A 23424-nucleotide genomic window follows, 5' to 3' on the forward strand; every position below is an offset into this window, starting at 1 on the left:
TAAAAGTAGTAACAAAAGTAATGATAATAGTTTATTACATTTCATATATCACCACTGGCTGATATACAACATAATCTAAATAAAAAATGCTGGAGACTTTTACATCTGTTTAAAAAAGAAGGATTTGCAAACTCTCTTACTTGCCAACAGTTCAGTGGTGTAAGCTGTCTTTGAGGAATGTAAAATTATGTGTGATTTTCCTTCCAAAGAATAACCTTTTTAAAATCAGAATGTTTGGTGATTCTATAACATCCTATACCTAGCTACCTATGCATCTAGAACAGAACTAAACAAAACATATCCTTTTGAAATTACAGGATGCATATGCAAACCTCAGAATCTAATGGCTCTAATATCATCAAGCTCCTCCTGCAAAAGTGTATATATTTCAGGGTTACAGTGATATTAGAACGTGCTGCTTTTGAACTGAATGATTCAACAAGGCTCTCGACTCGGTAACACTGTTTATGACAGTCAATGATTTACAGAAAGCTGGACCTATAGTTCAGGAGGCTCCTGCTTTGTATAAAGCCTAATAGGAAGAGGGTCTGAGAGAAAAATACCTTCATGAATACCATGTACTTACATGGAGTATATTAGTGAGGCTCATCAATCGGGAAATAGCTGCATTGAACAAATGGTCCTTCGTGAAGTACTCGGTTACCTTGAATTAGAAGAAAAGGTCTGTCACTAATTACTTGACATTCTAAAACATGGAATATTGGCTTTTTAAATGAAAAAGTATTATTGATAATCAATCTCAATTTGTGAAATATGTGCATATTACCTCTTAGACGAAAATCACTTTAGTTCGCAAACACATCGTCTGTGCAATCACACATGTGTTTGGGAAAATAAATCATATAAAAATTGAACTGAGCTTCTCCTCAGTTTCAGAATTTTAAAAGCTTCAATCAATGCTAATGAGAACTGTGCATTAGCAATCATCCTTTATTTCCTTTAATAAAATAGTCTCCCTTTGCCCCTACAAGAGGCCTTCATTCTTGTAAATCCATTTATGCTGGTCAAAGCTTGTTCATAGATTGCAAGATTATAATTCTAACGTCTGCTAAAAGATCTGGAAGGTCTCTCACAACAGGGTTTAAACTGGCAAAAGTTTTTATCCACAGAAGAATCTTTTAAGTTAATTTTGCAGGTATTTAAGTCTCCTTCTGAGTCTTGGATAATTGAATTGACACTAATCACAGCAGGAGACAACAGAGAAGTAGAGATAAACAATCATTTCAGTATTTCTTTTAGGATACCCTAATATATTTTCACCAAATAATTCTATATGGAACAGCAGGCATGATAATGAGGTATGAAGCAAACAGATCAAAAGCTTTCCTTAGGGATAACCTCCAGCACTCACCTAGAGTTTTGCTACTGGAAATGGAGTTTCTTGAATCCCAGATTGATAAAATTTTACTGCTGTAACATTTCATCCCTTAAATGAGATGCACATCCTTTAAATAAGTTCTGTCACATAGAATTTGTGGGTAAATAAATTTATACAGAGAATAATTCACTTAAAAATAATGAACTACTCATCTGGGGAAAAAGTTTTTGGCTCTGTAAGTCAAACATATGGTTTTAGCATAAGCAGTAACTTATTTGTTCAGTTACAAACTATGTAAGTGTTTCTTTTAACCTCAGATATCACCAGATTCTTCTGCTTCCAGATATTTCTTGCTTCAGCCTTCTCTTTCTTACTCAGAAGCTCAGGATTGGGCATGGTTCCTGAAGTCCTTGCTTCAATAACTTTGGTTACAAGAGCCCAGAGGCGCGTCTGCCATCTCTGAACGCCTGGCATAGCATCGGCTGAGATTAATGAAAGATTTGAGAAACAAATTTCAGTTACAGTTAATGAATCCAAAACTTTAAAGAAAAGCAGAAAGGACAAAAAACGCTAAACATTTAAAAAAAAACCCTGTATTTTAAATGAAAGATGTCAATGTAATTAAAAATGCCTTTACAAGTAATTCCAGGTTGCTTTAATGGAATAAAATCAATAAGATAAAAGTATTTTTCTGCAATGACTTTAAAATATATATATAGCAAGAACATAGCATATATAGCAGAAGTATTTGCTAAAATCTGTAAAATAACCCAACATTATGTCAGTGTTAAAATGCTCATCTTGTGTTTTAATGACTCAACAAATGAGTTGTACATGCTCTCATTTTTTGAACTCATGGAAGAATACAAATATATATATATATACACACACATGTATGCACACATGTACTTTTCAAATTGAGAAATTTCTTTTAAAATTTGATTTTAGAAATCACATATGCTTTTGTACAGAGATCCTATTCTGCTAATGAGTAGAGTAGGATCCTTGGTACCATCTTTGGACACAGGTTAGTTTGGGATGTGGAGACTATAAAGTTGTTCACCATGACCCTAAAGGCATCAGTCCCACTCTGTGGCTGCTCTAAGAATGTGTTTCTGTGACCTCAGGATCGTGCCAAGCTACTGCTGCACACAGCCATGTCCTCCATGTGGTGTGATGCAGAGACACTAGTGAGGGTATGCTTGAGGTGTGCCCTTCCTTCCAGATGTTCCGTGTTTCTACTGGACTGTGCAGCACTACATCACACCGCATGCACAGTATCAACATGTCACAGTTTCAACATACCCTGTGACGTCCCAGCCAGCAAGAGCTTCCAATTCTGCTCTGGCAACTGCACTTGAGAACTGCCTGGACTACTACTAAACTGGGAGAAGTAAAAGACATGGAAGTGACTGCAATACATGTGAATTAGCTGTACAATTGCACTAGATGAAAGACTTCCTGTGCATCTGGGAACAGTAGAGGTGATTGACTATGTCCACATGATCTTCATGAATTCTCATAGGTGGGACTGGGATAATTATGCTGTCCCCAATCTTCCCATCTCCTAGTCATACCAGAAGGCTATAGATCATCTAGACATGATAGGCTTGGAATTATCCAGACTGTAGTAATGGTGTAATAAGCTGCTGGGTAAGTTTGACCACATCTGGACCTGCAAAGTCTGGGAGACTTCTTTGCCCACACCAAGGCAGAGAATGACATGAGACCATGCTTTGACATTCACCACTGAAAGGACAAGAAATTCAGTCCAAAGGGCAATCATCAAAAGGCTATCAAAATACATCCAGTGAAGAGAGGGATCACAACAACTGAGAACCAGTGTTTAATATTCTCTGAATTAGACAATTTTCTGTATTGGGTTTGCGTGGTAAGGTTTTGGTAGTGAGGGGCTACAGGAGTGGCTTCTCTGATAAGCTGCTAGAAGCTTCCCCCATGCCCAACAGAGCAAATGAAGCTGAGCCCAGGAAGAAGGGAAGGGTAGGGGGAAGGTGTTTATTTCTCATTAATTTTAATTTGTAAGAAATTAAACTAATTTCTCAGTCGAGTCTTTCTTCCCATGATGGCAACTGCTGAGTGATCTCCTTGTCCTTATCTGAACGCATGAGCCTTTTTTTGTACTTTTCTTCCTCCCTCTGTCCATTTGAAAAGTGCAAAGTGATAGAGCAGCTTGGTGGGCATCTGACAACCAGCCCAAGGTCAAACCCAACACAACTTGCTTGATTTCTTCAATCTAAACATTCACAATTTTGTTATCATTAAGAAATTTAGACCAAAGCTTAAACATTTAAGACATGTTTTTCATCTACTTTTGATTTTCTTCTCCCCTGGAAATATCTTGATGATGCTAAAATCTCCTTTTGTTCACATTTTCCAATACTCTCAACATGACATGACTCCGAAATCTTTCTTTGTATTTCTCAAGTGGTAAACAGGTTGGTTTGAATGACTAAAGGCATTTTTGATAGCATTATACCTGCACGTGTTCAGCTTTCTTAAAAAGTGCATAACCACCAACCACTTTGCAACTAGGATTTTCTACATGCTATTCTCTCAATAACGTAATTACTCCATTTTCAAGATCCAAAAATTCAGCAAAAAGATTGTGCATCACTGAATTAGCTGCTTCAGCTGTGTACTGTCAGGGATGCAGCTGTTGAAGCTTGATTCTAAGTGGTTAATTCTTTTTAAGAGACCTTTTCATATGCCTAGCTCTCTACTTTTGCAATTTAGATAGTGACAGAAAGCCAACTAAGTAGTCAAAGCCCACTCTTCCAGTACATACAATAGAGCAATAATATATAAATGAACATACATGAATGTAAAGGGTGACAGACACCAACTGAAATAATGCTTAGTGCAGGCTGAACTAAGTAGCAAGAAGTTAACACATAAAAGAATAAAGAACTACAACTTTTTAAACCAGGTGTTAAACCAGGAGTGTTTTATTAAAGCCTTATGCAACAAGAAAGCTAGATTTAAATGAATGCATAAGACTACATTAAAATGCATGAACCACAGTAGATAAAAGAAATTAAGACCTGTCAGTATGATGAATTGCATGATAGCAGTAAATAAGTGCATAGGAGGGCAATTCTTAACTTACTCAAGAAATAATCCCATAAAAATGCCATGTCTACAAATACTAGTTACTAGGAACTCTGATTATGTTCTAATGAGATTCTTCTGAGAACTATTTCATAGTCCAGTTTACAAAAGTCATTGCATGTGTATAAATAAATGGAAATAACAAAATATTGTAAAGTTTTATCTGTAATCTGATATGATTAGAAAAAGCTTTTCAGTTGATCAGTCATCGCTAATTTAAAAAAAAAGAGAATGAAGTCCAAGATTGCAGAAGAAAATACCACTTAAATACTTTTCATATAATGCTTTTAGCTTATAAGAGGTAAGCTGCTTGAAATGATCTTGCAAGCCTGCCTCTCAGTGACAGCTTTGTGACCCCCTCTCTTTTAAAAGAAACAAGCAATAAAATTTGTTTATTATACTTTTTTGATTAATTTGTTCCAAAACCTGGGCATCAAGAATTGTATTAATTTTGTGTTTAAAATATAACACGCTAGGAAAAAAAAAACAAACCACAACAAACCAAACAACAGAAACAATCCAACTTACTTTTAGCATCCCACAAAATATCTTGTTCTGGAGGAGCAGCAAACAGAATGTAAAGACGTAGGGTGTCAATGCCATACTCTTTCACTAATTTTTCAGGGTCTATTCCATTGTACTTAGATTTGCTCATTTTTTCCCAAGTAACTTGGAGCTTCTCACCAGTTTTTAGGTGAACTGGTTCAGTTCCTAAATATTAAGACATAAAAAAAATATTAAACCAAATTTTTCTTACTTGTAACAGCAATTAATTTTGTTCCCTAAGCATAAGAAGAGACAACTATTTCTTGTGTGTTTTTTTTCCCCAAAAACAGCTTAAAGAGGAAAGACACCCATTCTAAACACTCTCTTCCTTCCCATGTTTTTCCTACAGTAATGTTTTAACAAGAGTAATATCTCAATGCTTCCATCACATTATGACAAAAAGTCTCCTACCATTGGAAGCTGTATCTAGCACTCAGCCTGTGTGCTACCTTGAGAACCCCCCGAGATTTAAGCATTGTTATAACCATGACATTTAAAACCTCCTAGATAGGTGTACTGATTTGGTACAATTCTGACTTGCATTTAGCTTTTACAAATACCAGATTTACAGGTTTCAGTTGCAGTAAGTTATCCTGAAAAGAATGTGCCTTCTGTTGCATGAATTCCGAGAAAGAATGGGGCATTTACACTGAAAAAGGTGCAACTGAGCAAAACCATCTACTACAGAAAAGCCCTATCTTTTCTGGAAGAAAACAGGATAGCAGGCAGTGGAAAAACGGAAGAGGGTTGTTTGGTTTCTTGGTTTTTAACTGACTTACAGGGTTTGTATGCAGGAGAAGAACAGTAAAAGCAAGGTTGCACAACAGGAGTGCTTAAGGAAAGTGTATATGACCAAACCACTTTTGTTGCTACAGGTCCCATAGCCAGGACTTGCTGGTCCAGCTTATGCAGCAAAGGCTCTCAGAAAGCACTTGAGAAACAGCATTGTTTCCTACACCCTTTACATGCCTAATATCTACTGCATCTGTGTTAGCTTTGCCATGATGTTTTTGTAGGCTGTCTGTTTACTGGGACTACAGGCTCCATTCAGCAAGCTGCTGATCAGTGACTTTGATCTTTTGGACTATACTGGAGCTAAAATAATAACATAGCACTGTTTCTGTGTTTGGATGCAATTAAAAGCTGCTGGATTAGTAGGATCTCTGTGCACTCAGCAGCGCATATGAATCCAAAACTCACAGAAGTTGCTCACAAATTTAAATATTACAAGGATGCATTTTCTCTTTCAAATTTTCCCAGCACTAAGACCTGTACACTGAAGAAGTCCCTGGATGCACCTATGTCGATTTTCCCATGTAGTTTCTCTTACCAGTGAGATCAACCTCCTCTCTCTTCAAACACTGGCCTGTTGTTGTTAGTCTGAATGTCTGATTCTTGATAAGACCTTGAACCAAGAGCTTATGGAAAGGCTCCCTAGGGATGGAAGGAAAAAGAAACTCTTAAAAAGAGCTGTCAAGAGCATACTTTATGATAAGCCTCAGGTGTCGAGCCAATCAGGCACAAGTATTTAATGAAACAAGAATTTCAAGCTGACTATCATAAACAGTTGCCACCTTAGAAAGAGTACTTTGTGCATTTATTCATGGTGGCTGGCTGGCAAGTATAAGTATTTATTTGCATTCCACACACATTCTTGCACCCTGATTTAGTACTAAGTTATTCTAATGTCACTTTTCAAATTAGCATATGGATAATGCACAGAAATTTCTTGGCCAACTGTGCAATTTCCCTAACTTCAAGCTAAATCACTTGCATAAAAGCATTCAAGTACCTGGCCTCACTGTCTTACAAATATTTAGTTCTTGTTTCTCTTTGAGGAGCACAGTATTTTGAACAAATCAAAATGTTGTTCCACATTTCTTTCTATAGAGATAAGATAATTTCTCTAACATAAGCACTTGCATGCCTTGTCCCATCGCAGAACTAGCCACGAAGGCCTAGCTGTACAAAAAAAATACACTAGAAAAAGTGTATGCAATGCTGGAAAGTTTGTATGCCAGTGCTTCAATTTTTTAGCACCTTGAATGTTGAAACTTCACTTTTCTAGCAAAATTTACATCAGGAAGAGTAAACTGTCACCAAATGCATGTATGATAGGGCTAGAAAGAGCCTTGAAGGGAAATATTGCACTCAGCAAGAAATAAACTCTAAGTAAACACTGCTCTGGTTGACAGATATGTTATAGCAGCCACCTCCTTTAATGACCTTGCATTTCTAATGCATTAAGTCAGAAGTCTGTCCCTGTTTTCACAGAAAAAGAGACAACAAAATTAATCTCTAGAGCTTTTGGTCCCCTCTCAATAATCCAGGAAAGTAAGGCAGTTCTAACAGCAGCCTCAAGAACAGGAGGGGTCAGGGAGGAGGTATGGAGCCAGTCCCAGAAGGCACACACAGTGTGGGAGCCTTCTCATGGGATCCTCCAGCACAGAGACATCAGTGACCATCATTCTGGAGGACACGTTAATCAGCACTGGGTACTACTGACTTGCACCTCCTAATGCTCACATGTGTGCTCAACTTTAAGCAATCTGAATTCTCCACACTTGCACCTAACAAAGCCTCAAATATGTACAAAACAACTTATGTAAAAAGGATGTATCACTATTTCCTAGTTTTTAAAAAGTTAGAATAAATCCCCCTAAAGAAAAAATAGTAAAAGCAGACTTCCACATTTTACTTCACATGTACAAAAAAGTCATAATCCAAAACACTACTCGCTTTTAAGGAGTTAATTTAGTATTTTACATTATTAGGATATACAAATTATATGACAATTTATCTCATGATTTAAAACACAATAATTTATTTAATAATACAGTTAAAGCATTAATAAATTATATAACAATCATGAATGTTTTCACCATATTAAAGCAGATATCTTCCAAGTATTAGTTATTAAACCCTTTTGATGACTCTGATGTAAGGATATATCTGAAAACAAAACCTTAAATTGGGAGAGAGAAAGTGATAGGCTTCATATTTTACCTTCAAAATACTCATGTTTGAACATGAGTTACCTTCCTTGTGCAAGTACTGGTACATATTGATGTATCATTCAGTTACAAAGAAGTATGAGTCTCTGCCATGCCATCTGGTTTTATCAACAATGTTAAGTAAGAGCAGCAATTCAAACATCTCTTACAAATATTTTCTAGACAACATTTCACATTTTGCCTGAAAAATCTCGTTGTTTAGAAACAAAGTAAAGGAACTTTAGGAGATGAGAACTGGAGTAAAATTTAGACAGTACAAACAAAAAAAAGTATTTTAAAAATAGGATACAAAAATCATCTAAAATTTCAAAAAATTATCACAGAATTAGAAGGTGAAAATTTGGAGTAAAAACTTTGTAATTCTATGAACAACAAGGGTGGGAAGTTGCTCCAGGAGATAACAGTTCAGGATAAGTTTTTTCTACAAACTAAAGACATTACGCCAAAGAAAAATAAAAATAATTTCCCTCTCTGTCATTCAGTACTTCAATCTGTTTAAGATCTCAAACAGTTATTAAAATAGCTACACTTCCTGCTATCTAAAATAAAGCTAATGAGGTAGCCAGACCATCCAAATCAGATAGGGCTTTCTACTGGAAGTGATTTTTCAAGGAACACTTTAATGACAAAGAGTTAGTTCAGATCATATGCCAAGTTATTAAAAGCTGAATGTGGGAATGAGCATTTCTTTATTTTGTTTATGTTGACAGAGAGTACAAAAATGCAATACAAAATACATTACCAAGTATGGGGAAACACCCCTCCACCACGTGTTGCTAGTGGGAGACCACAGGAGAATGGAGACATGCCCAAAATGAGAAAGCCAGAGCCCGTTTAATAAACACAGGGCTCAGAAACAAATTAAGTTCTTCACTGAATGTCTCCCGAAATGCACAGTGATTTTGCCAGTGTTGTGGTGGCTCCATCTCATGTTCACATGCAGAGCTACACTTGGATTTACATGGATAAAACCGCACACCTCAAACCTTCCCCTCTGATGACAGCAATGCGCTGCTTGGTTGCGGAAGGGAACTGCCAAGGGGCCACAGCACAGCAGGTGTGATGAAATTCTGATCTAAATACTGCAGCACCCAGTCACGGCATCATAAATACCTCCTGATCTAAACCACTGTGAACAATGGAAATTAAGCCATCTTCAGACACACTGACATTACTGGCACAGTAAACGAAGAGGTGTCTGGAGTTTCTTTGAATGCTTAATCACATTTCAGATTGTAAGTATGCTGGAATGGCATAAGCCTTCACCAGTCCGTGAAGTTGGTTTGTGCTCATGCTGAAGTATGAGCACTGAGACCTTGGCCGTGTGCAGCTTTTGATCATGTTGTATGTCCCACCCGTGAAGTCTGTCTGACACCTCTAAGAAGGATCAGCTGTGCTTGCCATGAAGTGTGTAATCCATCTTTTCCCTTTCTGTACTGTTCACGTACAAGTTCATCTCTGTGACAGACTCATCTCTATATACAGGACCCTGCAATGGATAGTAGGGCAAGTATGACTGACAGATCAGGAATTCCTGCTCAGTGCCGTGTCCTCAATGCTCCTTGCTTTGCTCTGTGCAAGGTGAGCAGAACTTTCAATCCAACTACAAATGACCTGGCTGGAAGGACTCTGTGGAACCTGCCACAGTTATAAATAGTGGATTCAGAAGAAGGGATAGCCCTAGCAAGGGCTCCCTGCATGTATTTGCACCGTGCACCTTTAGAAAGGCCGAGAGAGCCTGATGCTGTGCCCTGGAGTAAAGACAAGACCTTGGTCAGTTACTATCAGCTGAGTTCACGGGGTTGTGAAACCTGCTGTTAGATCTAGCTGGAACAACCCAGCAACCTTGTGAAAGTGATTGGAGAATGTGGAATCTGACCATTTTATGCAGAAAAAGGATGATACAATATTGAATATTCAAGATTCTACACAGCCAGCAGCTGAGTGCTTTTACTTAAAATCAGCACTAGTGATAAGGTCCCAAATGAATGCAGAGCAGCTCCAACATCCTTCCTTCACAGAATAAGCTATTTCTGTCACATGCATATCTTCTTTTATTCTGTAATGCATTATATGAAAAAAGTGCCTTCTTACTCAGCAGATTTGCTCTCTATCACGGTCAAATCTGCTGACTTAATGGCAACAATAAACTTTTTTGGAATCCTTCAGGGAGAATGTGCTACATTCCATTTCCAACTTACACATCAGACAGAACTGATTACTGAAGTCTAGAGAAGGACCAGACTCTGTGTAACTCTGTGTACTTGCAGTAATACAGTTGAGCAGGTGTAACCAAGTATGTCAGCACACACTCACCATGGTGGATTAAGCTGGAACAGATGAGGAGTTTGCTGGCCCCAGCTGCTTACCTGGGCCCTCTCCCAGTGGTGGTCACAGCTGGGAGGGCTCACTGGCTTGTGAATTAATTATAGAACCAATGCACTTTACAGACCAGATTGCTAAATCAAATTGACATCAATTTGGGCTTAATCTGAGATCACATGTACGAATACCCAGAGGGTGCCATTTATTCTGCCTTGTCATTACTGAGGAAATGAGGAACAGTTTCCATCTTCAGTCCAATGCTTTAAAAAATAAAATAAAAGATTGTGCCTCATCTTCAGGGGATATTTAAGCTATATTGACACCTGTACAATTTTAAATGCTTACAAACACTTTAATTTCTTATGAAAGCATGTGTGATGTCTGTAAATGCCTATGTTATTATACACACTGCCTGAAATATTTCTACAATAATAATCATTGCACCATATTTGAAGAGATTCCTTTGAAAATCTACACTATGGATTTTTAATATCTGTTTGCAACCACATTATTATATTAATAACCATTAATACAGAATTAAGGACTAGCAGGAAATATTTCAGTGGATTTGAAAGTCAGAGGATAGGAGCCTAACAATGAAAATTTCCACCAAGAAAACCTACCAAAATGAAAAATTACTACAGAGAAATAGGGGAATCATAAAAATTTGTAAGGATGCTAGATAACACTTTAAACAGTGGCAGCTCTCATTAACTGAGATATAGCAGAATTTTCTTAATTTAATCAGTGAACAAGACCTAAGCTACTAGAGAAAGATTGAAAATGCACTAGGGGGCAGTGTTTTTTAACGTTTTAATGTCTTCCCCCAGAACTGTGGGTTTCGAAACCGAGACTTTGAGCTTCCTAACAATAAGCCTGTTGTTTCTAATCACATTTTTCCAATCTCTGAGGCTAGCCCTTGAGCAGTTCAAACAGAAGACTGAGCAAAAGTGGCTTCTGACCAATGCTAAAACATTTAAAACACATGGAAATATTTACAAAGGAGTTATAATTTCCATATCAAAACAAAATCCTAATTTGACTTCATGGCTTCAAAGCACCTAATGCAGTAACATGCATAGAGTTAAAGCACACAAACAATTTTGTGCATGAGGATGAATTTCTTACAATCATCTTGCAGTCTGAGCACATGTCAAAGCAGTTCATACAACCAACCCGCAGGGCAGTGCTATAACATACATATCTTCACACATGCCACAGTTCTTCAGATTCTATATGGCATTAAAGGAATTCTTCATAGTCTTGCAAACTGCTTCTACGGAAAGCAATTTTGATTTTTTTCTGCTATTGTCACTAGATTTTTTTTATTGGAAGTTAAGAGTTTTCTTCTGCAACCTACCATATTTAGACCAGTCTACGGTACACACACAGCTTTTGTGCTACTACTCTGTCACAGCCGAGGGTGAACAGAACACATTCCAAATTAATACAGCTGCAGAATCACAGAGTCCTCAGATTGCAAGTCATTTGGTGCAACTCTTTTCTCACATCACACCTAACTTCAGGTTGTTCAGGGTCCCATCTGGCTGAGTTTTAAAAATATCTGATGATGGAAATGCCACAGTGTTTCTGGTCAAATCATTCCAGTCTCATCACCTTCATAGTCAAAACTTCTGTCTAGCTGAACCTCGCTGCAATCTGTGACTGTTACTCCTGTCCCTTCTCTGTACATCTCTGTACAGAGTCTGATTCTGTCTTAGCTATAAACCTCCTTTAGGTAGCAGTAGACTGAATTACATTCCCTCCTCAGCCTTTTCTTCTCCATGGGGAACACACTCAACTCTCTTAGACTCTCTTTCTCTGACATATGCTGCACCCCCTGAATATCTTAATACTCAATCCCCTACATCCAGTTTGACAGTGTCTCTCACACTGGGAGAGGGAGAGGGGGGCGCATCAAAACTAGACACAGTATCCTAGATGTGCCTTCCTGAACGATGAGCAGAGATAACCAAACCTGAACACGGTTTTGCTAACGCAGTGGAACAGACTGTCACGCTGACTACTGACTGTCATGTAACTTGCTGTTCATCAGGATCCCTAAAGCCCTTCTCTGTTGCAATCCTCCCCACACAGATGGCACAGCCCTAGTTCTGTGGGTAATCTGCTCCATGTCCAATCCAGAACCTTGTCTTCAGATTTCAGACCCGCTTTTCCCCTCATCAAAGTCATCTGCATGGCATGGCTTTTCTCAGTGTGCAATGATAATGAACTTGTCGAGGGTGAGCACTTTATTGCACTGCCAAGGTTGTTGCTGAAGATGTAAAATAATATTGGTCTCAGCGGTGCCTCCTGAGGAAAACCACTTGCAAACAGCTACCTTTGAACATTGACCCTTTGAACCTGATGGTCCAAACAGCTTTTTCATCCATACTGCAGTCCACCCACTCAGCCTGTACCTCCCCAGTCAGACTACAAGTATGCCATGGGAGAATTTGTTAAAAGCCTTGTTAAAGTTGTAAAAGATATGCACAGCTCTCTCCTCATCCACAGATGGAATCATCTCACCATAGAAGGAAAGCAGATTAAGTTAGGCATAATTTTCTCTTGGTAAATCCATGGTGGCTACTCCCAGTCACCTTGTCATAAACGTGCCTTGAACTTGTATGTGTCTGGTTTACTTAAGTGATCCCTAACTTGATCCTACTTTACAGTGGGTAGTATCTCTCTCCTTCGAACTCTCCTACTAAGCACAGATCTTGACAGGAAATGTCAAGGCAAAGGCTGTCCTTTGCTGCTTAGGCTCTTTGTCTGATTTTGCCTCAGGCCAACATTTTCTTTGATGTTCTCTTCAATGTATCTGTAGAAGTCTTTCTTACTGCCTCGGCATTCTTCACCAGTTTAAATTCTAGACGAGCTATGGCCTTTCCTAATTCAACTTTGTCTGCCCAGTCAATGCTTCCATGTTTCTCCAGTGGTAGCTCATTCTTGCTTCCACTTTCCTTGTGCTGCTTTTGGTTCTTAAGGTCATGTGGAGGGCCCCTTTTCAGTCAAGCCGAAAGCCTCCCTGTTTTGTTGCACACCAAAGTGGACCAGTTACTTTGCAAGAACATCTTCCCTGCACTGTAATCTCACTTTATATTGACAATACTTCAGCCACAGCTAATGTAATTTAGAGAGTTGGAAGAATTTGACTAGCAAGAGAACATTTTGCTGCTGTGTGTTACAGCTCCACTAGATGGCTGATGGATTAGGATTGTAAAGTCTTTTGTAGAATTAATAAGCCTAAATTTTCTTGCAAGGGAAAGCTCTGAAATTCTCTGCTTAAAGGAATAGTGCTTCTGAGAGAAAGGGTCCACTCTGTGAGAGAAGAACTAGCCTTCCTGCTGCAGCTGCACAAGCTGGAGGCAACAGAGGGAACACAAATAGTCTACATCCAAAATTTCAAATACAGTATTTACAGCAAACTGTTTGCAGGCAAGAACGAGTTATGAAAACACATTGTCTACTTTCATCAAGTTATTATGAAATGACTTGGGGAAATATTCTGCTTGGCTCCACTAACTAGTCCATCTTTTTCCGGCTCAAAGCTGCTTAAATTCTAGTTTTGGAGCAAAACTATTGCGTTTGAGTGAGTTCAGTGCCATATATATGTAGGCTCCTTTTTTACATCAAGTTTTTAGAGGGCATACTAGTAAAGAATGAGCTTATATGAGTTGCCAGCTGAGAAAGTACTGAGCAGTTCTTCTCATAGGGCCACTCATATTGACTCAATTTATTCAATCCTCTCTTTGTTTGGGAGAACAGGAGAGAGCATGGGGCAGCACTGCATTGTTCTGACACTAGTATCCTCCAAGCTGAGGCATTACTTGGATGACATTTTATGGTACAAAAGGGCAGAATTTCAGTGGAAATGGGGATGTTAAGCTAAGAACCTATCTGAGAGGCCAAAGAACAGAACAACAGATGACTCATCATCCTGCATCAAACTTTACCTCTAAAACAAATTGACAGCAGAAAAACATATTGCTTTTGCTTATCAAGACACGTTTTACACTGTTCAGCTCCAATACTACAGTGAATCACAGAAGCGCTTAGTTTTCTACATAATACGGTTCCACTGAAATGAATGGTATTACTGGCAGGAAGTTACCTAATTTGAAATAATAGCACTAGTCAGAATCCCTGAAGTTACTAGTTTATGCATGCTTTTGCAGGCTGAAAATCTACACTAGCATTTTATCACTTGCTCTGAGCCAGTTAATACTCTTGCAATAAAAATGTTATGTATGTACACATACAGAAAGTGCAACTGACTATGAGAAACCAAGTACTGACAAAGTAGGAAAATTCAGACTTATTCAATGTAATGTCCTACCATCACAACAACGTTCACTAATACTCTCGCTAGTCAAATGAAATATGGAAGACTTTTACAGAAATATATAAGGCTTACTTGTGTTTTGTCATCTTTAGATCATGGCAAAAATGGCTGAAAAACCTTGCATAGAATAAGTGCATAACCGCATGCTCCTTTCCTCCGATGTACAAATCCACAGGCATCCAGTAGTCTGCCAAGTCACTATTAAAGGGCCTGAAAAAACACAATTACAGAAAAAATACAATGTGGAAAAGAAAGACCAGTGCTACTAAAGTAGCTCATCATACTTGACTGGACAACTCTGTTTACCAAGAGCAATACATGTGTGATAAAACTTTCATTTTGCTATTGAAATGCTTATTATAGACAAAAATTTAATTTCCACTGAGATGCAGACCCACAAAGAGACTATTCTCCTATATTTCAGGCAAGCAACTAAGACTTCACATATAGTACCTGAGAAAGTGATAAGAAGATTTACCTGCTCATTAAACGACTTTTTTTATAAATACCTTGTGGCTAGCTTTAAATTTTCAAGCATTTATCAAGTTTTATATACAAATATATTAGAGTGAAAGACAAAAGGCATGTCCACTCAAAAACAGTTGATTGTTTTAATCGGAGGTTTGCATTGTTACCATTAGGGGGCAATGACACAGTTTAAGGCTACAGAACCTTCTGTAGAGTCAGAGGTGTCATCGCACTCCAACTGAGGGAAGCTCGATGAAATGACAGTAAATTTGTCATTTACAGCAAATTTACTATGCCGTTGGAGGTCATCTGCATGGTTTCCTAGCATTGCTTACTGCTTCATTACATATTACCATGTCTATTGTAATGGGCTCTTGCCTCAAAAATACCATTTGTATAAAAGTTCTTCTTTATGACCAGTTTCTAACAACAAATCTACTTGTTTTGTCAGTCTGTCTAATTATTCCCTCTGTCATTTTTGTAATAGCAACATGTTTTTCCTCACAGATCAGCCCAGAAGCAAATAATGGATCTGGGATTCATGTCTTTAGTGGAACAAATCAAAACTAACTTGTTCATAGGGTTCCAAAATCAGTAGAGTAATTCTTGCAAATTGCAGATCACTGAAATATGGCTTATGGAAATGAAGGGTTTACATGTGCCTAGCTTAGCTAAATAAACCAAATACAGGTAGCAATTTATTGCAGCAGACCATATAAACATTCTCATTTCAATATAAAACTGATTTAGCTACACTAAGCTGTTACTTTGACAGCTGAATGTTACATCTGACTATTTCTTCTTCAACTTCTGGAAAAGTTCCTCTTGTCAAACTGTCACTGGAGAGAAAGCAGTCTGCCTAACTCAGTAATAATAATAATATATTCATGCTATCTAGAAAATAATTAAAATTAGCATGAAATAACAGTGTTTGCAAAAGATTTTTTTTCTTTAGTTTAACTAAACTAGTGCTGCAAATATAAAAAAAATAATTCGCCCAGCAATACTAAGTCACTGGGTATATGTAGTACGTTCTCAGACACTGCTCTGCACAATAAATAAAAAAACACTTGCCCCAACAGCCCTACACGTGGTATCAATATTTTAAAATGCAACCCTTTTTTGTCTTCCACAGACTACTTAGTAGGGATGTTGCACTAATTACTCTTTGGAAAAAACAGTGCTATCAAGCAGCGCTATTAAAGGCAGACTACGAAGCAGAAAAACAGCTAAATAACTACATCTGCCTTCCCACACTCTCCAGTCACTAGTGCATAGTACATGAAAAAACTCCTTTCATTAATTTTGCATGTAGTGGAAGTGCTGACACAGCAGGAGCTTGCTGTGATGCCACTTTACTTGAGGTCTGCGCACAAGGAATTAGGAAGAGTCACTAGAATTCAAAAGGAGAGAAATGAAGGTGCTGTTCTTGGCAGCTGGATGTTACACTGGACTATTCCTCTTCTTACCAGTGGAACACCACTGTCTGTCCACACACTGAACTGCTCAGTCCATTGCCAGAGAGGATACACTCTATGCAACTTACCACAGTCTCAGAGAGTCATGGCAGGCCGTCTGTTATTCTTGATGGAACCCTCTGCTAAGGAGTGTTTTCAGCTTCTCATCTGAACATTTCCTCTGTGCCCTGCCCCATAATGTGCTTTTGTGCAAACTTCTGCCCCTTGCCCTGTAGCTCCTGTGCTTACACAGTAGTGTCTACACATCCTGTCCTTGTACATCTCCTGGCATGGGAGCAACGAAATGCCACATTTTTAGACCAGTTCCTAGTCTATTGCCCTGGTTTTGGCTGTGATAGAGTTTATTTTCTTCCTACTAAATGGTACAGAGCTGTGCTTTGAATTCAGTATGAGAATAATGTTGATAACATAGTGAGGTATTGGTTGTTGCTCAGCAGTGCTTACTCTAAGCCAAGGACTCCTCAGTGTCCCATGCTCTACCAGTGAGCAGGTGGCAAAAGAAGCTGGGAGGAACCATGGCCAGGACAGCTAACCTGAACTGGCCAAAGGGATATTCCACACCATAGGCTGTCATGTACTACATAAACTGGGGGAGTTGGCTGGGAGGCACTGGTCGCTGCTTGTGGAAGGGCTGGGCATCAGTCAGCAGGTGGTGAGAAGTTGTATTGCACATCACTTGTTTTTCTTGAGTTTTCTCTCTCTCTCCCTATCCTTTCTATTACAATATTTTACTTTGTTTCAGTTACTAAACTGTTCTTACCCCAGCCCACAGGGAGCTGATTTCTCCTCCTGATTCCTCCCCAGCCCACAGGGAGTGGAGGGCGAGTGTGTCAGCAGCTGTGTGGTACTTAGATGCCAGCTGGGGTTAAGCCACAACATCTCCCCTGTGCGGTGCTCAAGCCAGGGGGCAGGCACACAATGAGAGCAGTGTGAGAGTGTACACCATCGTCTGTAAAGGCATTTAGAAGCTGGAAGCATCGGAATGCCTGGTCTCTTCCTTCCCTTCTTTTCTCTAAAGCAGGCCTGCCCCTGATGGCCCTGTGCCGGCAGCCCTCACCTGTCCGTGTTGTGAGGGTCAGTGTACCTCAGGTAGTACCAAGCAGAATCAACAAATGTATCCATGGTATCGACTTCTCGCCGTGCTGCTGCCTTACACCTGAGCAAGAGACAAGGAGAAAAGCTATTTTTAGGTAAGTGACAAGCTTGGAAAAAACGACCATATACAGAGTGGCCACAAAGACATTTAGATTGAAAACTGAAGGGGTCTGAAACAATCTGAAAAGTGACATGTTCAGAAAGATTCAACATCAATAACAGGGCCAACTCCTTCCCTCTCCCTCCCAAAACATACAAAACGCAAACCAAAAAGAAGCCTGAACACTCATCACATCCAGCAATAGTGGAAGATGGCACTGCATGGAACAGCCCTCTTGATCATAAGTTCCTGGAATTTTTTAGAATTGTCATTTTAAAAGAAACAAAGCATGGAAAAGTGTACTCAGCCATAAAGTTAATGGGTACTGAATATATATCACACTTGTTAGGTGCCAGCTGACAAATAATTTTATAAACATTTAGCAGAAGGAGCAGGTGGTTGCCTCTCACTGCTTGTCTGTACAAAACGGTCTTTGCAGATTCCATTTATTATCTCTAGAAAAAATAAACTTAGTTTAATTTCAGCTTTCACTGAGATGTAGCAAATCTCTCCTAGACCTTGTAGCACAATTTTAATTTGTGATTACAAAAAATGATTTTTGATTGTAATTATACTGGCAGCCCTGAGAAACAGTTTTAAAATAGATTTTAGAAGCTCAAGTTACTTTCTGGTAATTTCTCCTTGAATATTAATTGTATGCAGGAGCCAATAATCACATTTAATAAACTTCTATTTGTTGTAAATGATCCCTTCTAAAACTCTTACTGTTAAAACAGTGGGATTATTCTAATGTCAATGAAACTTCGCAACCTGTGACACTCATCTATAAATGCCATTGGCTATATGTAAGAAATGTATGCAGTTTATAATTGTATGTGTATGTGTAATAAATATACATAATAAATGGGGACTGGCTATTTAATATTTTCCAATTGCATATTTAGTCTCTGATCAGGCTTGATGACTGAGCTGCAACATGTATCTGCCTGTCTGTCTGATATTTCAGCTTGGTTTGCCAAGGCAAGTTTATGAGAGAGGATCACCACTTAACATTTTGCTTCACTCTGTCTCTGCCCTGGTCCTTCTCTAACAGCGAATTCTTCTTTCAATGGGAATAGTGTAGTAAAGGAATTTTACTTCTAACTGACTTTTAATGTAGAATAATAATTTTATGAAATTGTACATATAAGTAAAGACTTGGCCAATGTAAAAGAATATTGTATTGCATTGAAAAAGAATGGCTTTTCAGTCAAAAGCAAGAATACTTTACATTCATTAAACCATAATTATATCTGCTTCATGTCTCTGTGCTCTAAATGGACATGGCTCACTACCACAGAGACAGCATGGGCATCTTTAAAAGTTTATACAATTTATATCAATATTGTGATTACAAGCACAATACTGTAATCTCATTAGACAATATTCAGATGACTAACACAACTACCTAGACTTGTATAACAATGAAAAACAATCTCCTCCCATTTATGATTGCTAACATTATAGTCACTCAAATACTCAGACTGTTGTATCTTTCCATCTGGCTTTCCTTATTAATTCCAGATATTAAATGCAACTAATAAAAAACCCCTATTACTGGAGAGAAGGACTAAAGGCAGGGATGATGTAACTTCTCAGAGCAAGGAAAAGCAAGAATGACTATGCACACAAAAGGAATAGCTCAAAGGATTTGAAACTGTAGCAGATGTGGATAAGCAATACTGAAGATAGTTGTCAAATAGGTGAGAATTAAGAAGTCAAATAAAGGTGAGAATTAAAGAAAAAAAGTGAATTTCAGCAAACTACCACATTTTAGGCTAAGAAATTAATCCTGTGTGACTTTATTTCTGACTCAACAAATACCCTTGATTAACTTCTAAGTAGAGCAGCCACAATAACTATACAGAAACCATAAGTATTTGCTATACATCAAAAGTATATTACTGCCTGGTATATAACAAAATAATTTTTAAATTAAGGTTGTGGGGGAAGCCAAGAGTGCAGACAGTGACTTTCAGTCACATCAGGAAAATTTTTCCATTGAAATTAGAATTGTAGACCAAGGCATTTCTGGGGGTTTTACTAAATCTATGGATCTTATTTAGTAAGGCTTCACTGCAAAAGTTGCACTTTAAAATACACTACTATCTGCAGTTTCAATAGGCACGCCTGAGAAGAAATTTTCTACGCAGAAACACAGGAATAAATGTCTGTTTTGTGAAAAATACATGTTATCAACAAAAGTCAAAATACACGTTCCCAGAAAACCATGGAACTGCTGTGCATAAGCTACATAATTAGAAATAAAAACCCTGCTGATATTCTACCTTTTAAAAATTAAAATGAAGTTATAGATGTTATGAATCTCCTACATTATCAAGAGAGCCATATTGTCTTTTTATGTCTGATTCCCCTGCCTGCAGCCTGGTAACATACTTCCCATTTGGTCAGTCTGTTAGCAGCAGCATTGCATTACACTGTTGATGAAAAACTTCTCTGGGATACTTCATGTTCTACCAGTTCCTTCCACAGAGCCTATATGCAAACTTCAGTGTACAGAGTATCTAAGCAGCCCTCAAGATTACACAACTGATTTTCACAACATATCTTTCACTACTTAATTTAGGCTGGTTTATTTCTTAAAAAGCTGGACTACAAACAGTAAGGATTACAGCACTGTGCATATACTTACTATCTCCTTCAATCTGAATTACATGCTGTTATCTGTAATGTATAGTGCATGTAATTCTTCATGATCAAGATTTATATAGCTTAGGGAACACTTTATTGTTGGACTATTGCAAGAAAATGAATACAATGTTTGTTTCCTTAACAAAAGGACATAATTTAATAATCATCATAAGCTTCATTTGAACACTGGTGGTGAAAGATAATTAAAATAATTGCAGTAAATGAAGTGAGAAATACTATTAAGAAATGGGAAGCAGGGAGAAAATCATTCTATTTTTCCTTTTTTCTTTCCTCCAACTTAAAACCAGTGAGTTTTGCTTCAGCTTGTTTATGAAAAAATAACTGTGGGTGTTTGTGTTGCAAAAAAGGAGTTTTATAGAGTATACAAGAAAAAAATCCCTACGCTGAGTCAGACTAAACATCATTCTGGAGTAGTACTCTGTCTTAGAGCGGTCAGTTGCCAACACTTCTGGAAACAGCACAAGAAATGGGCAGGTGCAAAGCAATCTCTCCCCGACTTCAGCAAATGCAGCATTGGCTTACCTTGGACAGGGACAGTTCACCCATTCAGGAGCACTTTCTAAAGGAGAGGCTCCCTTTCCTGTGAAGGTGGTTACACTGGGCAACACCACAGGTAAGTCTTCATAAGGTACAGGAACGGTGCCGCACGTCTGGCAGTGAATGACTGGAATAGGAGTTCCCCAGTACCGCTGTCGAGATATTAACCAGTCTCTTAATTTGTCACTTGTTAGGTCTCCACCTATTCTTTTATTTTTGGCCTGCTGAGTAATAGCTTTTAAAGCCTCCTGCCGAGTCATGCCAGTGATCTGATTGAGAAAAGAAAAAAAAAAAGAGAGAAGCAGAAGAAATAAAAATTTATCCTTGTTGTCAGTGAAAATGCAAGAACAGACAAAAAAACTCATTAATGCAATTTCTGAGAGTCTAAGTTTATGAGCATTATAATAATTTTCCCCTTCCCACAGCTTAACATCCTCCTGTCCAAGAGACTGTTCACATAGCAGCTACTCATTTGAGCCCTCTTGCTTAAAGGATAACATTTTTGATGGGCTGAATAGAACAAGGCAGAGAAAGAGTCTTGTAGATGCCTTCAGCCTTTATTGGCATATATTTGTACCTACTGCTTATATCTTTATCAGTTGCTGAATACTGAAACTCCCAGAATTCTATTACCAACACAAGGTAGAAACTGAGGAAATGCAAATGTTAAAACAGTTTGCTTTCTCCTGTGCTCATTTTAGGTTTTTCTGTTCTTGCCTTCACAAATACCTTAACCACTTAGATCCTATCTGGCATGTAGGAGAATATAAGCTTTGTGTCTGTTATCAAATACATTTTTTCAAGAGCTATACCTAAAGCTAAGATTTCTATGCCACTTGAGGCATATATGTTACTATAAAGGCTGAAACATTTCATTTCAGTGAATATGTGGAAAAAGGACTAATATATTATCATTTAACTTGAAAATCTATTGAGATAAAGAAATAACAATCAACTTTTAACATAGGTTAAATTATTCAGTTTCTATTATAGAACTCCAACCAATACAGAGGAAAGTACAATCTTCCTCATAAAAGGAAAAAACTTTTTTAATTGCTGCAGCAGAGGCAACATATTTCATCATTAAATTATTCCTAGAAATTTGGTAGCATAAGCTTGGCTTGATTCTCAACAACAACAAAAAAATTCCTTTAATCATACAAAGTATTTGGCACTCCTGAGAAAACAGATTTAGTTTGTACTGTTAAGTTGGAAAGAACTCCATACTTGTATACCCACCTCTGCAGAATTAATGACCTTCTCTAAACCATTTGGCAATGTCTCAATGACTTCAGTGAAAGAAATGCCCAGATTCTTAGCTACTGCAGCATCTTCTGCACTAGTACTAGGAATTCCTAGGAGGGATGAAAAAATTAATCAGTTCAGGGATTGACTAACATGGATATCAATCATCATTTTGAGGAAAAAGCATTTCATTTCTATGACACTCTCTTTATAATGACTTAGGATTGCCTGCAGGAGTTAAAGAAAAATATCTAAGAATAAAAATGTTGTCTTATTCTTTAAGCAGTAAAATTCAAACAGCAATAATTACAAATGCATTTCTCAGTTCCTCTGTAATTCAAATGTTCATCAATGTCCTACTGCAGAAAAAGCTGAAAATTTGATGGTTCTGAAAAAAACTAAAAATAAAGCTACAAAATTTGGATAGAATCACAGAATTTTCAATACAGCTATATTATCTAAATACATTTTAAAAATACAAATTTTAATTCTAATTGCTAATATGAGAATCAAAGAGTAAACAAACAGCTGAAATAGTCCTCCTGTTTCAACAATAAATTCAATCTCTTTCTAACTTCATAGCTTATTAAAATGTGCCACAACATAACTGTCTCTAACATTACTCTCCCTTTAACTTATTATCAAAGACATGATTTGTTTATAAATTCAGAAAAACCAAACAAATAACATCAATTTTCTACTCAGAATACAACTAGTGAGAACACTTCCTACAGCTATTCAAGTCAATTGCAGTATTTAAGGCCCTTGATGCTATCTTTCCTGCTGCATCTTATTATTTGGGACAGTCATCCATTTTAGTTCTGGTCTGGAGGATTACCTTTCACATTTATTAGCTTTATTATCACAAGTATTCTAAAATAACATTGAGATACTAACAGATTTATTATTTCCACAGAGATACATCTTCCTACATATTTTTCCCTTTCACTGATAATTTAATTAATAGTTTGAACAGTCTTGCACAATTGCTGTCATCTTTAAAAGGCAAAGAACCTTATTCCGACAAGCCAATGCCAACACTAAGTTGGTGAAAACTACAGACAAAAACTCTCATAATACTGGCTGAGCACATTAGAATTATTAACATACAAACTGCTTCACTTAAAACT

The 23424-nt window shown here is 37.7% G+C and overlaps 1 protein-coding gene across 2 annotated transcripts in view; it reads right to left on the reverse strand.

The window, feature by feature from the left end:
- Positions 1–23424, reverse strand: part of LARS2 (leucyl-tRNA synthetase 2, mitochondrial) — an 86148-nt gene that overhangs the window by 15684 nt on the left and 47040 nt on the right. For both annotated transcript variants that reach the window (XM_018075858.1, XM_018075859.1), the window contains exons 11-18: positions 22289–22404; positions 21035–21318; positions 17702–17800; positions 14771–14908; positions 6345–6448; positions 4997–5179; positions 1652–1821; positions 587–664 (exon numbers count right to left, since the gene is read on the reverse strand). In XM_018075858.1, the coding sequence (XP_017931347.1) occupies positions 587–664; positions 1652–1821; positions 4997–5179; positions 6345–6448; positions 14771–14908; positions 17702–17800; positions 21035–21318; positions 22289–22404 (1172 nt within the window). The remainder of the gene's footprint in view (positions 1–586; positions 665–1651; positions 1822–4996; positions 5180–6344; positions 6449–14770; positions 14909–17701; positions 17801–21034; positions 21319–22288; positions 22405–23424) is intronic.

Source organism: Manacus vitellinus, unplaced genomic scaffold (genome assembly GCF_001715985.3).
Source record: "Manacus vitellinus isolate BGI_N305 unplaced genomic scaffold, ASM171598v3 scaffold_3_pilon, whole genome shotgun sequence".
Lineage (NCBI taxonomy): Eukaryota > Metazoa > Chordata > Aves > Passeriformes > Pipridae > Manacus > Manacus vitellinus.